At 34.7% G+C, this 14,932-nt stretch overlaps 1 protein-coding gene across 8 annotated transcripts in view; it reads right to left on the reverse strand.

Moving 5' to 3' along the window:
- Positions 1-14,932, reverse strand: part of Prpf40a (pre-mRNA processing factor 40 homolog A) — a 55,209-nt gene that overhangs the window by 22,050 nt on the left and 18,227 nt on the right. For 4 of the 8 annotated variants that reach the window (XM_032903295.1, XM_032903294.1, XM_032903290.1 and 1 more), the window contains exons 6-8: positions 3,421-3,531; positions 1,072-1,192; positions 774-827 (exon numbers count right to left, since the gene is read on the reverse strand). In XM_032903295.1, the coding sequence (XP_032759186.1) occupies positions 774-827; positions 1,072-1,192; positions 3,421-3,531 (286 nt within the window). The remainder of the gene's footprint in view (positions 1-773; positions 828-1,071; positions 1,193-3,420; positions 3,532-14,932) is intronic. The other 4 variants (XM_032903297.1, XM_032903298.1, XM_032903293.1 and 1 more) reach the window with 1 other exon arrangement.

The raw sequence follows: 14,932 nt of genomic DNA on the forward strand, positions 1-14,932 counted from the left end.
CACTCTAGGCTCAGATAAACTTTAATTTGTTGGTAAAACACGTTCTTTAACTTTGTATCCCTAGAGAATGAGGGGCTCCATGTATGTAACAACATTTTAACAACTATGACTCCATAAGGAAAATATTTCTGAAAATCTATTTTAAGATGGAAAAAATATCCACATAAAAAGTAATCATAACTAATATGATATAAAGTTCTGCCACTTCCCTATAACCTTTACCTAGCTGATCTCATCAATTTAATAAAGGATTCTATTTCAAGAAGAGTAATCACATTACAGAGTGTTATTTTATGGCCTGAGTTTTGTCAACTTTGAATGGTGAGTAATGAGTAATCTTTCTTTCTATAAAATATATAAATATATAATTTATATATTCATTTAACTTTCAGAAAAAAAAAATACTGTTTCATGATACTAAACCAAAATCAGTATTAAGTGTAAGCTGATATGTTGACAAAATAACTGTCTTAAGATCAACTTCAGATCAACTTACTATCATGATTAAGCTTAATCACATGTCCCATGCATGCACCAACATTCTGAGGGATACTAAAAGTTTGTATGTAAACCTGTTCAACATTCATGTTTATTTAAAATACCAAGACAAAATTTTAAACACTTTAAGCTCATTTATAATATAACTTTTATACAGAAGTAATTGTTTGAATTAATGTCTTTCACTGCAGATTTATCCATTCATGGTTAGTGAAAATTAGTGACATACTCTAAATGTTAAATATAACAGAAAATGAATTATCAAAGCAGCTCACCATGCAGGTTTGATTTTGTAATAAGACCTCCAGCAACAATGGTATTCTGGTATCCTAGTTTCAATGGAATCAAATCAAATAAAAGTCTATTTAAAATCTATAGAACTGAGATCTAAAGCAACAAGAAAATAAGAGCCCACAAAAATGTTACATCGTTTAAAATGTGCACACAATTTAACTGTTTATCTTTTTTTAAAGAATAAGGCCTTAGTTTGAATAACCCTATTCAGGGAGGACTATTTTCAGGTGACAGGTATATATAGAACAACTTCCCAATAGAATAGTTTTCCCATCTTACCTTCAAGATCTTCAAGTTCCTTAGGTTTGGCCCATCGGGACTCTTTTGTTTGAGAATTATAGTAATAAGGCTTCCCAGAATCAGATTTGTACTCTTTCCATGGGCATTTAGACAATAGTTGCTAAAGAAGGGAAAACACTCTCAGCAAATAATAACATGCTCAACATTGCTGACAATTCACACTTGTTTTCACTAGACATTGTCTACCTATGTAACGCAATATACATTCATTTCATGAAAGAGGAACAATCCTCCATGGTTGGTGGGATTGCAGACTGGTACAACCACTCCTGAAAATCAGTCTGGAGGTTCCTCAGAAAATTGGACATTACACTACCTGAGGACCCAGCTATACCTCTCCTGGGCATATACCCAAATGATGCCCCAACATACAACAAGGACACATGCTCCACTATGTTCATAGCAGCCTTATTTACAATAACCAGATGCTGGAAAAACCCAGATGTCCCTCAACTGAGGAATGGATACAGAAAATGTGGTACATCTACACAATGGAATACTACTCAGCTATCAAAAACAATGACTTCATGAAACTTACAGGCAAATGGATGGAACTAGAAAATATTATCCTGAGTGAGGTAACCCAATCACAGCAAACCACACATGGTATGCATTCATTGATTAAGTGGATATTAGCCCAAAAGCTCAAATTACCCGATAAACAATCCACAGACCACATGAAGCTCAAGAAGGATGACCAGTGAGGATGTTTCAGTCCGTCTTAAATGGGGGAACAAAAATATCCATAAGAGGGGATATGGAGACAAAGTTTGGAGCAGAGACTGAAAGGAATGGCCATTCAGATCCTGCTCCACCTGGGTATATAGCCCATATATGTACAGCCACCAAAACTAGGTAATATTGATGAAGTCAAGAAGTGCATGCTGACAGGAGCTGGATATAGCTATCTCCTGAGAGAGGCTCAGCCAGAGCATGTCAAATATAGAGGTGAACTGAGAATGGGGTCCCCGTTGGAGGAGTTAGAGAAAGGACTGAAGGAGCTGAAGGGTTTTGCAACCCCATAAGAACAGCATCACCAACCAACCAGAGCTCCAAAGACTAAACCACCATCCAAAGAGTACACATGGACAGACCCATATCCCACTGATATGTAGCAGAGGATGGCCTTTGTTGGGCACCAATGGGAGGGAGAAGCCCTTGGTCCTGTTAAGGCTGGAACCCCAGTACAGGGGAATGTCAAGGGGATGGAAGGAGGTTGGTTGGGGAGGGCAACACCTTTACAGAAGAAGGGAAGAGGGTGGGAGAGGGGCTTAAGTGTCAGGGAAACCAGGAAAGGGAATGAAATTCGAAATATAATTAAAAAAAAAAAAAAGAGTTGTTGACTATTGAATAAATCATTTAACTTTTGAAAGGAAAATAATTTGTTAGAGATAATATACTTAAGAAGTGCAGGGATGCTTCCTCAAAGTTAGTCATCTACCTGAATTTCAACTGTGTGTACACCCCCTCTTATGTTCACCATAGGTAAAAACCACCACCCATAATTAGTAAATGGAATATTCTTATATTAGTACAAATAGACAAACAGAAAGTTTGGGGAGAAGTGAAATCTGACTCATCCATCCTAATGTTTTAGTTTCAAATTAATTTGCTATAAGCCCGAAAGTGTGTGTATATGAACGAGAAATAAATGTTATCTATTAACCGTCCTTCTCAAACACTATCTTCATATTAGATACAGGGGTAATACAATGTGTGGAAAATACATTTATTTACTGTCTTGAGTTCTTTAGTTAAGGAAAATAAAAATGGAATACCACTGGCTAGGTGAAACATTCTTCAGTGAAAAAGATCACCTCTTTCTGAGCATGACTATTAAAAAATGCAATATTGCTTAATTTATTGTTTCACTCTTAATTTTGTCACATTTATCTATTTTGAATGTCGAAGTGTATAACACAAAATAATACCCTTTCAGAGGTATGTCTACAAAGAGAAAATATTCTACTCTAAGACAAGAAAGTATTTTGTAGGTTATTTAATTTCATTATATCAAACTCCATGGTTAACTGGAACTGCTAACATGTTTTTTTAAAATCATACAGGTCATACTATATTGAAGAAAATTGCTTTACCCTTCAACTTATTCTTGACAACTTTGAATATAGGATGATAATAAAAAAAAGTATGTCCATATAGGAGAACAAATTTTACTCTTGCTGACTATTCTAACTACAGTAAACCTCTTCACCCAATGTCTTAACTAAATAGAGACACAGAAGAACTGCTCTTTGTAGCTTAATATAAATTCTAAGAAATATACCCAAGCTAATTAACAGTTCTTATTCCTAGTGTTCAAACATTTACCTCAGCAGGTGTTTTAAGATCATCTGGCTTTTCCCAGGTAGACTGTTTTGTTTCAGTATTATAGTAATAAGTCCTTCCATCAGGGGATTTATGTTCTGTCCACATTGATTTCTAAAGGAAAAAAAATTATTGACATGTAAATTATTCAGCAGTGATTATCTGTGGGGTAGCAAGCATATAGAACACCAAATTTAAGTATAAAATGACTATTTTAACAGTTCAAATCACACAGAATAATCTGTCAACAGAAGTAGAAAATGAATTGGAAAAGAGAACATTTAAAAGGTAGAATCAATTAAGGTTTTAGAATGGTCATGACCACTGTCAGAACAACAATAACTTTTACTCTTTCCACAAGATAATCCTCCAGCAATATAAATCTCCTCCAGTGGATAAAATATACAAACTAAATATAGACATAATGTAGGGTATAAATCATACATTTATATAGTCTAATTCCAAAGAATATAACCCCCCCACCTCAAAAACAAAACAAAACAAAACTAAAAAAACCCTGTAAGTACTTGGACAAAGTTCTAACTTGGTCCCCTAAAAGAACACAGCAAAACTGGAAAAATAAAAATGGTTTATTGCAAAAACCACCAGCAAGATAACATGGGGGGGGGGGGACGGGACTGAATCCAAATATTTCAAGCCCCAAAAGTGAGATTTTCATGTGAAACTAAATGTAAATGACTCTTAATCAGGGATCTAATAACAGAACAACTTAATTGTCTACTAGAACTTGAGAAAGAAGCCTCAGCCACGTGTCATTTGACTTACAAGTTGATCTTTTCTTGGCATGAACTTTTCACATGGTACAAATTTAACCATGGTTGATGAAGGGCTACAGAGATGATCTACATGCTACTTTTCAAAATTTAAGGTTACTATATATAACAATGAGTATAAAAAAACAAAACAAAACAAATGGTATCACTTGCTTATTCAATACTAAGATTTTATTTTAAACTTATTTTATTTTAAACTTATTAGGAGTTATTTTTATTACTATGTGCTTGCATAAAAAAAGAAATCAAATTATAATATTCCTTAAATTTCCTAACAGTAAGGCCACTATTTTTTCTCTGAAAACTACAATATTCTTATTTATACCTATTTGCCAACTGTAACTTTCCACAGGAAATAATTCCTATGAATAAATGAGATTGCATATACCATGTTTTTTATGGCAACATTGTACTTGGGAATGGAAATAAAAATTATTTGGTTAATAATTCAGTTAAATGTATCACAGTCCACATTACATAACAGTGTGCAGTCACTAGGGGAAAAGAAAGTTCAGTTGAAACAAATACCATGGATGCTAAGCTACAAAAACAAAATGCAAAGGCATGTATCTAACATTGCATTTTACAGAACACAGGCCAAGAGAACATTAGGTATAAATGTAAAAAACACTCATACTTGTGTATTATATGCCTTCAAAGGCTCCATTTACACATAGGAAGCAGGTAGAATATGCCAGTCATATATGCTCGTGCAATTGTTTGTAACATGGATGTAATGTGATTGTGGTGGTAAATGCAGATGTAAATATATACAAAGATAAAGATGAATTTAAATATGACTATAACAAAAACAGATACGTGAAGTCCAAGGTGGTAGTATGGGTTATTCTGGGCAAAAAAGACAACATGTGAAAAGACACTTGAGTGAAAGACATTGGAGGAGTGGATGATTACTCTAAATGTATTGACACTTAACTAAGATGTATGCTAGACTTATGTATGCATTAATTTATATTTATAAAATATATATTAAAAATTACACACTAGATAAGGCACTGTTGCATCAGTTGTTCAGTTACAGTATCATCCACTAGAGCTTCAGTAACAGTGGTGATAAAATGGACAATGTTAAGTGAGGAGTGAGCCTAGTCACTTGCATGTTACCATGGAGAGCGAGAGCCCAGGAACTACCCATTTCTTGGCCTTCAAAGACATAAATTTGTGTTTTGAAGCTAAGTCCAGTGGCTTGATCAGTGTTAAAAAAGCTTCCTATCTCTCAAAGGTTAGTTAGTTTACTGCTGGGTAGGTTCTGACAGTGCTCAGATCTGCAGGTAAAATGTCTAGTTGTCTCTATTCACACTTTCAAGTGAAGGAATGTTTTTTTCTATTCGGAGACAATTGGGTGTCATCACCAAATATGCTGTCTCTGCAGCCAAGTGGGATCCTGCCAGCCCACCAGCTACAATGCTCTTTGGGGAGAGTGCCAAAGTCTGAAAAAGGCAAGTTTTTTTTTTTCTTTTTTTTTTTTTTTTCTCCTTTTTCTTTTTTTCGGAGCTGGGGACCGAACCCAGGGCCTTGCATTTGCTAGGCAAGCGCTCTACCACTGAGCTAAATCCCCAACCCCGAAAAGGCAAGTTTTAAGAGTACATGAAACCTTGCCACTGTTAGCATTACTTGACAACTCTAGCCCTTGGCCCACATACCAACTGAAATAAAGGACACCTTAATCCAGAAGTCCTGTTCTCCCCTCAGAACTGGAGGACTCCAATATTAATGGGCAGGAAGAATTAGCTCTGATTCTTTGTGGTTTTGTTCTATTCTTTTTGTAACATACTTTTTAGTTATGAGACTGACGGGATATATAAGATCTGCATAGGTTCAAACCAGATGAAATCTCAGCATGAGGAAAGGGCTTGAACACCCCCAAACAATAATCTATTTGCAATTGCTATCTGCTAGTAAAGGGAAAAATCTGTTTTCTTAAATGGTATGTTCTAGGTGTGACAATCACCACCACCTTTCAGTGAAGAGGGTTTTTTGTTTGTTTTTTGGAAGGTGTAATTTTTTTCTTCTTTTTTGTTTAAGAAAACATGAACTGCCAAGTTAGTAGTAGCACATGCCTTTAATTCCAGCACTCGGAAGGTGGTTTGCAGTCAACCTTATCAATAGAGCTAGTTCTATGACAGCCAAGGACTATACAATGCAATATGACACTTCAAATTTTTTGACTTTTAAATTCCTAAATCCAATAATTGAAGTGTTAAACAAAGACTCAATACTAAATTTTAAAATGCTCAATGTACCTCATAGGACCTTACACCCATCATCCTAGTAGGTGGGAGAGGAAAAGGGATCATACCAGATTTACATAGTAAGGTCTAGGCTATTGGAGGTTACACCCAAAGTAAGATTAATCGATGACCTTAAAGAGAATTAAAAGAAACAGAAAAAGTTACCCAATAACTCCTGAGAATGTTAACAAAAAGATTCTCTGAAATAAAAGAAAAGATAAGTGGAAATCTCGGACAGACAAGTCAATAGAAAGCCACACCAGGCTGAAAAAAGGACTATCAGGGAGTAAAGACAAGGTTCAAAAACTAATACAGACAGACAGACATCAATAAACAAGCAACAGCAAAAATCAGGAGAATTGTTACAATATTCAAGATCTAAGACACCAAAACTAGCAATCTGTCATACAGAAGACTGAGCCAACTTACAGACAGTCATAGAAAATTATCCAATGAACTTATAATTTAGGTAAAAACTAAATTTAGGTAAATTAACTAAATACCTAAATTAGCTTACTTATGGTCTTTGTTTTGATAAGTCTTATGCATTTAAAATATATTAATTTCTTGAAGACTTTTTCAAGGTAACTTGAATCTAATTTTCACAATATTTCTTAAGTTCCACTAGATTTCAATGTCATTTAGGTAATTTAGGTAAAAATTTACGTAATTTAGGTATAAAAAACGGATATACAAAGACAAGAATTATTTAGAACCCACCAATTATCACAAAACAAGCTGCCAGTTAAAATGCCAACATTATAAACAAAGAAAATATTTAACAAGCGGGAAGAAAGAAATCCACAAAAACAAAACCATCTAAATAACAGGAGACCCAGAATAAACTGAAATAAAACCAATACCTATATTCTAAATGCATGAAAGAATAAGCCCTGTGATCTCAGGACACAACCTGAGGGTGTTGGAAAATCAGTAAAACAAACCTGTAATTTGCATAAAGAAATAAAGAAGAGGTTAAAAATTCAGAACTAATGCTACAACATATCAATGAACTAAATAGCTGAATCTTTAGAGAGTGAAAATACAAAGAAGGGAAAAATACTCAAATAAGAATTAGGAGTAAAATGGGAAGTTATAATAAATAACACTGAAATCTAGTGGAACACTAGGGAATATTGTAAAATTTAGATTCAAATTACCTTGAAAAAATCTTCAAGAAATAAATATATTTTAAATGCATAAGACTTACCAAAAGGAAGACCATAACTAAGTTAAATATATCAATAATAGGAAAAGCCCATGATCAAATAAATGAGTGGATTTCACAGCTGATTCTACCAGGCCCTTAAAGTACTAATACCAATGCTCCTCAAACTTTTCCACAAAGGAGAGAAGGGTTTCCAAAGTTATCTTATAAAGCCAGTATTGCTCCAATTACAAAATAATATAAAGGCAAAACATAAAAGAATACAAGACACCAATTTACTCTCAACATAAATGCAAAATGCTTAGATTCAAGCCAATTATTAGATTAGTTAAGAGAAATGATGGTTTTTGCTTTGTTGAAATTTAGCACTGGATGATGAAATATATTTTCTAAAAGCTTTAATATGAAGAACTTGGACATCAAAATTAACCAGACCCAAAGTCTACCCACTTCAATGAATTTCTACAGTTACAATAGGCAATGTGGAGATGCACACTAGATTTTATACTTTTAACATCAAGATTTTAATACACTTATCTATCCCCCTAATCCAAGATGTCAAAATTAGAAAAAAATAATTCACTTTGTTTTTTTCAGTAACTTGCATTCAGTTGTTCCTTGTCCCTCAACTGCTCTTTCTTGCTTTATTTTATGATATTCTGTACTCACACATATATGCTTGCATATATACATATGTATGTAAATTATTGGCTACGTTTGATGAGGTCAAGGGTGGTTTTGTTCTGAGTTCTGTAATCTCATTTAATATTATATTCTAAATCCATCTACTTTCTTAGCATTTTATGACTTCAATTTTCTTTACAGCTGAATGAAAATTCACTTTATGTATGTACTAGATTTTCATTCTCCATCATTTACTGATGGACAATTAGATTGCCTCCATTTCTTGTCCCAGTGATTAGAGCTGCAACAAACAGTTATCTCCAAGGTAAGAGAAAGAGTTCTCGAGGTGGATGAACATAAGTAAAATAGTTCATTTGTTTGGTCTATATTAACTTTTTATGTATGAGTGTTATGCCTATTTTTAAGTCTATATGCTAACATGTGTACCTATGTTCACGAAGGCCAAAAATGGACACAGGATCAGCTAACTGGAGATACAGATAGCTGAGAGCTACCACATGAGTGCTAAGAATCAAAGCTGGGTCCTTGAGAAGAACAAACAGTACTCTTAAATACTTAAGTAGAACTATTTCTCTACTTCCTATTTTTATTTTTTTCAGCAATCTTCAAGGTGATTTCTACACACCTGTCTTATTTTGCATAGTTACCAAAGTCAGAAAAGTTATCATTAAATATCCTCTCCAACACTAGTTGTCACTTACAGTAGCCATTCTGACTGGGTAAGGTATGAATTTTTGTACTTCTTTCTAAGCTGGTGAAATACGCAAGGATTTTGTTAGGCATTGCATCTTTAATTTTAGAAGTATAGTCACTTGCACAATATATATTCTTCCAATTCAGGAATCTTTCCATTATGTGGTATTTTCTGTCACTTCCTTTTTTCTAAATATCTTGAAGTTTATTGCTAGTTTACACGAAGGCTGTACTTTTAGATCAACCTATCACAAGTAATGAGACTGAAGCTATAACCAGACAGATTCACTGCTGAATTCTGTCAAGCTGTTACTGGAGCTTGTAACTTTTTTAGATTTAAAATTTGTCTATGGCGGGAGGGGCAAAAAAATTTTGTCTATGGAGTCTTTTAAGGAATCTTTTAAGAGTTAAATTCACCCTTTCTTACCTTTATCCCTTTTGTCTTCTTTTTTGGTCTTATTGAAAGGCCTGGAGCACTCTACAAATAAGATGGGAAGACATCCTTGTCTTGTACCCAATTCTGGAGAAAATGCTCTCTGTTCGTCTCCATTTAATGTAACATTGTGTATTTGTGGGTTGAAACTCAGCCAAATGCCTGTGTGTGTGTGTGTGTGTGTGTGTGTGTGTGTGTGTGTGTGTGAAATGTAACAATCATCTCTATCTTTAAGCTTGCTTATATGGTATTTTACATTTATTAACTTAAAAATGTTAAACCAACCCTGCCTTTCAGGTGAGGCTTCCTTGTTTGTAAGGTACGTTCTTAATAGATTCATGATTTTATTTTACAAGTATTGAGCACTTCTGGATTCCTGCTCACAGAAACTGGTCTGCAGCTTTCTTCTCTGTTGCTGCTGTCATCTTTACCTTGTTCTGGTATCAAAGTAATACTGGCTTCATAGAATGATTTTCTATACAGTGGTTTTTCACTTTCTCAACAATTACGATACAACAAATGAGATCTTCCTTGGCAGTTTGATAAAATTCAGCAGTCAATCAGTCTGGTCCTACCTAGGCTTTTCTTTATGAGGAGCCTTAATTTCAGCTTCAATTGCATGGCTTGTAATGACCCGGTTAATTGTATCTTCAGAATTTAATCTCAGTAGGTGATAGAGATCTTTAAGTTACCGTTTCTTTTCTTACAGGTTATCCAGGTTTTTGGAGTATTGATTTCCACAGTAATTTATAATAGGACTTTGTTTTCAAATGTGTGTCTTCTCACCATTCTTTCTTTCTTTTTTTGGTTGATTGTCTGAATGAGTCCTGGAGCTTTTCCCCATGCAGACCATAATGGTCTCATACTTAGATTATCCTGCCTCTGCCTCCTAAGTGCTGGAATTAAAGGTATATGCTACCACACTGGGTTCCCCATTTCTTTGTCAGATTGGCTAAGGCTTGCCAGTCTTAGACCTTAGAGGCTGTGGCCCAGCTACTCCACCAATTGCTATCTCTAGCAACAGAAAGTCCAAGAATTCAGTAGCTGTTCAGTCTAGGAGGCTGGATGCCTCAGGTGGTCCTCAATACATGTCAGCATTAAGAAGAAAGTTCTGGTGTCAGTGAAGGAGTGAACCTGTCAGTCAGAGGTATGAGGGCAAGCGGGCAAAGAACAAAAAGTTCCTTCTTGTATGCCCCTTATATAGACTACCTCCAGACATTGTGGACCAGTTTTAAGGTGATCTTCCATCTGGATGGTAGTTCTTTCCAATTTAAATGATTTAATTAAGGGGAAAAAGTTCCTTACAAATGTACCCAGCGACTTAGATTTTAGTTTATTTCAGAAACAGCTGACAACAAAGAATTGCTATCACAGGGCATTACATATTAATAGAGGGAGTAATTCATCAAAATATAATAACTGTAAACATTTATGCACCAAACACTGAGTAGAGCCCCCTAATTTTATGAAACAAACAAACAAACACCAAAAGATATAAATGAACACATAGATAGTAAGAATAGTGGGGAACTTCAATAATACACTCTAATATTTAGATTGGTCTTTAAAACTAAGACTAGATAATGAAGCCTAGAGCTAAAATATTGGGTTTCACAGATTGAATATTCCAATCAACAGATAAATATCAGTTTTCTCAGCACAGGACACAGACCAAGTCTCAACATATCACATATGCACGTATACTAGATAATTCCTCAGGTTCTTTCAAACCATAATGGAATAAAACTAAAAATCAGCAATAAAAGAAACTATAGGGGTTGGGGATTTAGCTCAGTGGTAAAGCGCTTGCCTAGCGAGCGCAAGGCCCTGGGTTCGGTCCCCAGCTCCGGAAAAAAAAAAAAAAAAGAAACTATAGAAACAAAAACACTTGGAGATTAAGCTATCCATTTTTAAACAAATATTGAGTCACACAAGACACCGGAGAGGAAATTACAAAATTCATAGAGAAATGACAATGAATACACATCCATGCAAAACCTGAGACACAGAGCCAAGGAAGCCCTAAGAAGTTTATAACGATATGTGATCTTATTAACAAAAAAGATATCAAGAGAAACAACCTAATGATACACCTCAAATATCTCAAATACATGTTTAACACAGGTGATTAGTGTCAAACACAAACACACACTCTCACATTTTTCCTAATGAATTATTACTTGCTGCTTATTTTAATACTATGGAAATGTCAGACAAAATGCAAATTCAAACAATCTGAGTTCAAAATTTTGGAAAAGCAGCAGAGAAAACTCAAACCATCAAAGATGCATTAGGTTCAGGAACTAGTAACAAAGAAACATACAATGGGATTTGAAAATTTGCAAAGAAGAGAGCCTTGGAGAAGAGGAGCTAGGGGGCTAACCATCCAAAGCTGATAATGATCAGATGAGAACAATAACAGCTGATCATTTTAAAACTAAACAGGAAGCAGCCAAAGAATTCAGCATGGATCATTCAGCAGTCATTTGGTATTAAAGAAAACGGGAAAGGTGAAAAAGCTTGATAAGTAGTTGGGATGCTTCATGAAGAATTAAAAAGACAAAATAAAACAAAAACCCTCTGAACCTTCATTTCCTCTAATTCTACACAAAACCCTTTCTTGAGTGAATTATGTGCACTTTATAATGGCTGTGAATCCTACTGCATCTGAGAAGTATGCTCAGCAAATTGATGAGCTCTACTAAAACTCAAATGGCTGCAGCCACAGTGTCCAACAGAAAGTGTTCAATTTTCCTCCACTTCAAAACCTCAACATCAGTACTTCTAAGATTTTGTTAAATGCAGAAAGACATTTTGCAATGGAATAAACAAACTTCATTTCGATCTAAAATTCATGGTCTGAAACTGCTAGTTTTTTTGGTACTAATGCAATGTAATGAAATATTAAAAAATTCACACATGATGATCAAATTGGTTTCATCCAAGAGATTCAAGCATAGTTCAACATACACATCAATAAAAGTAACAGCACATAAACAGGATCTAAGACAGAAATCACAAATTTCTTTGCTACATGTAAGAAAAAAAAAAAAAAAACCTGATAAGACTCAGTACATTTTGATTGAGGATGCAGCTCAGTTGAAAAGCACAGACCCCAAGTTCCACACACCTTGGTATGGTGATGTTCTCTTACAATACCAGCACTTGGAAAGTAGAGTCAAGATGATCACAAGTTCAAGAGCAGTCTAAGCTACAAAGAGTTCGTGACCCTTTCTCTAAAAAAATAATACAAAAAAGAAAAACAAACAAAAAACAGAGAAAGGGTGGAAGAAAGGACCATACCTCAACATTAAAATACAGTGTACATATGGCAAACATAAAGCTAGTAGTATATGAAAGGGAGAAAATCTCAAGGTATCTCTTCTGAAGTCTGAAAGGAAAAGGTATCAATTCTTTTTACCTTTAATGAAATGCTTGGATTCTGAGAAGAGTAAGAGATACAAAAAGGACACATCATATAATCTACTTGTAAACACTCTATACCTAAGAGACCTCAAAGACTCCCCAGAAAACCCTCAGACATGACATTTTCAGTAAAGTAGTATAGTCAACATGCAGAATTAGTAGCTTTTATATATACTTAGTAATTTTTGTATATAAAATTTTGAATATACTTGAGAAATAAAGAAAATAATACTATATACAACAGCCTCAAAACGTAATATAATACCTAGGGATACATATTATAATTAAGGAGGTGAAATAGTTCTACAATGAAAACTTCATTAACACTGAAGAAAGACATCAAAGACACTAGCAGACATACTTTCTTTATTCCTCATTTAGCATATTTAATATTAGGAAATGACTCTATTAGCAAAAGCAGTGAACATCTTGAATGTAACCCACACCAAAATCTGAAAAACAATCTTCAATGAATTCTAAAATTCATGTGAATATCCAAAGCATTATTCAAAAAAATCCCAGGACTCAGAGGCAAGCAATCTCTCTTTGTGTTTGAGGCCAGCCTGGTCTATAAAGTGGGTTCCAGAACATCCAGGGGATACATAAAGACCCTTGCTCAAAAGTACAAAGAAACAATCAAAAAATGAGTATGCCGGGGTTGGGGATTTAGCTCAGTGGTAGAGCACTTGCCTAGCAAGCGCAAGGCCCTGGGTTCGGTCCCCAGCTCCGAAAAAAAAAAAAAGAATTAAAAAAAAAAATGAGTATGCCAACACCTAACTTTAAATTTCACTAACCACAATAAGAACGAAGAAAAATCATAGTAAGATACAACGGAAAAACCAGACACATGTCTGTATTATCTTTTCTTTTTGCTGTGACAAGACCCTTGATAGAATAATGTAAACAGAAGACTTTTTTTGGCTCACATTTCAAAGTCCATCATAGCAGGGAAATATGGTGTCTGCAGCAAGAAACAGAAAGCACCCTCTGCCTTTCTCCTTTGATTCCACCTGAATCTTCAGAGTCAGTCTTTTCCCTTAGTTTAAACTCTGAAATTTTCTCACAGACCCACCCAGAAATTCACCTCACAAATATTTCTACATGAGTCTCCATAAAGCTCAGTTGACAATCAAAACCACAACTAAGGAAAGAGGTTACAAGAAAAAAAAAAAAATCAAACAAATCAAACAAAAAACCTTGTCTTGTTAGGGTTTTAGTGCTGTGACAAGATGCCATGACCAAGATAAAGAAACATTTAACTGGGTTGGTTTACAGCTCAGTGGTTTACTCCATTATTTCAGGAAGTATGTAGGCAGACAGAGTACAGGACAGGTAGCTGAGAATTCTACATCGGTATCAGCAGGCAGGAGGAAAACAATAAGCCATTAGGCTAGACTTAAGCTTCTGAAACCTCAAAGTCCAATGACAGTGACACACTTCTTCCAACAAGGCCACACCTCCAATAATGCCATTCCCAGTGAGTCTATGAAAGGTATTTTCATTCAGACCACCACAAACCTCAGAAATATGAAGCCAATTGATTTAAACTAGGTGTAAAATAAATGCAGTGGAAATATAACAGCTTTAATAAATTATACCTAGAAAACTGGATAACCATTTAGAATGAAGCTGGGTCTTTTCTAACTTCATAAAAACCAACTCAATGTAAATCCAAGAACTTAAAGAAAGACCTGAAACATTAAAACTAATAGGAGAAACACTATATAAACAATTACTCTAATTCATGAAATAGTACAAGAACTGAGAATGGGATTTTATCAAATTAAAAAACTTATGTATAGCAAAAAAAAAAAATAACATGGTAGAATGACAGATTATATCTTTGTCAGATATTCATCACACAGATGAGGAATAGCCAGGATACATAAGAACTCAAAATTACATTCAATAAATGGACAAGTGAACTGAGCTAACAGGTTTTGTTTTTGTTGTTGCTTTTCAAGATAGTATGTCTCTGTGTAGCCCTGGCTGTCCTAGAACGTGCATTGTAGACCATGCTGGCCTCCGTCAAAGTGATATGCATATCTTGGCCTCCCTAGTACTTGAATTAAATCCATGTACCACTGCACCCAGAAAGCAGACA

Source organism: Rattus rattus, chromosome 5 (assembly GCF_011064425.1).
Source record: "Rattus rattus isolate New Zealand chromosome 5, Rrattus_CSIRO_v1, whole genome shotgun sequence".
NCBI classification, from domain to species: Eukaryota; Metazoa; Chordata; class Mammalia; order Rodentia; family Muridae; genus Rattus; species Rattus rattus.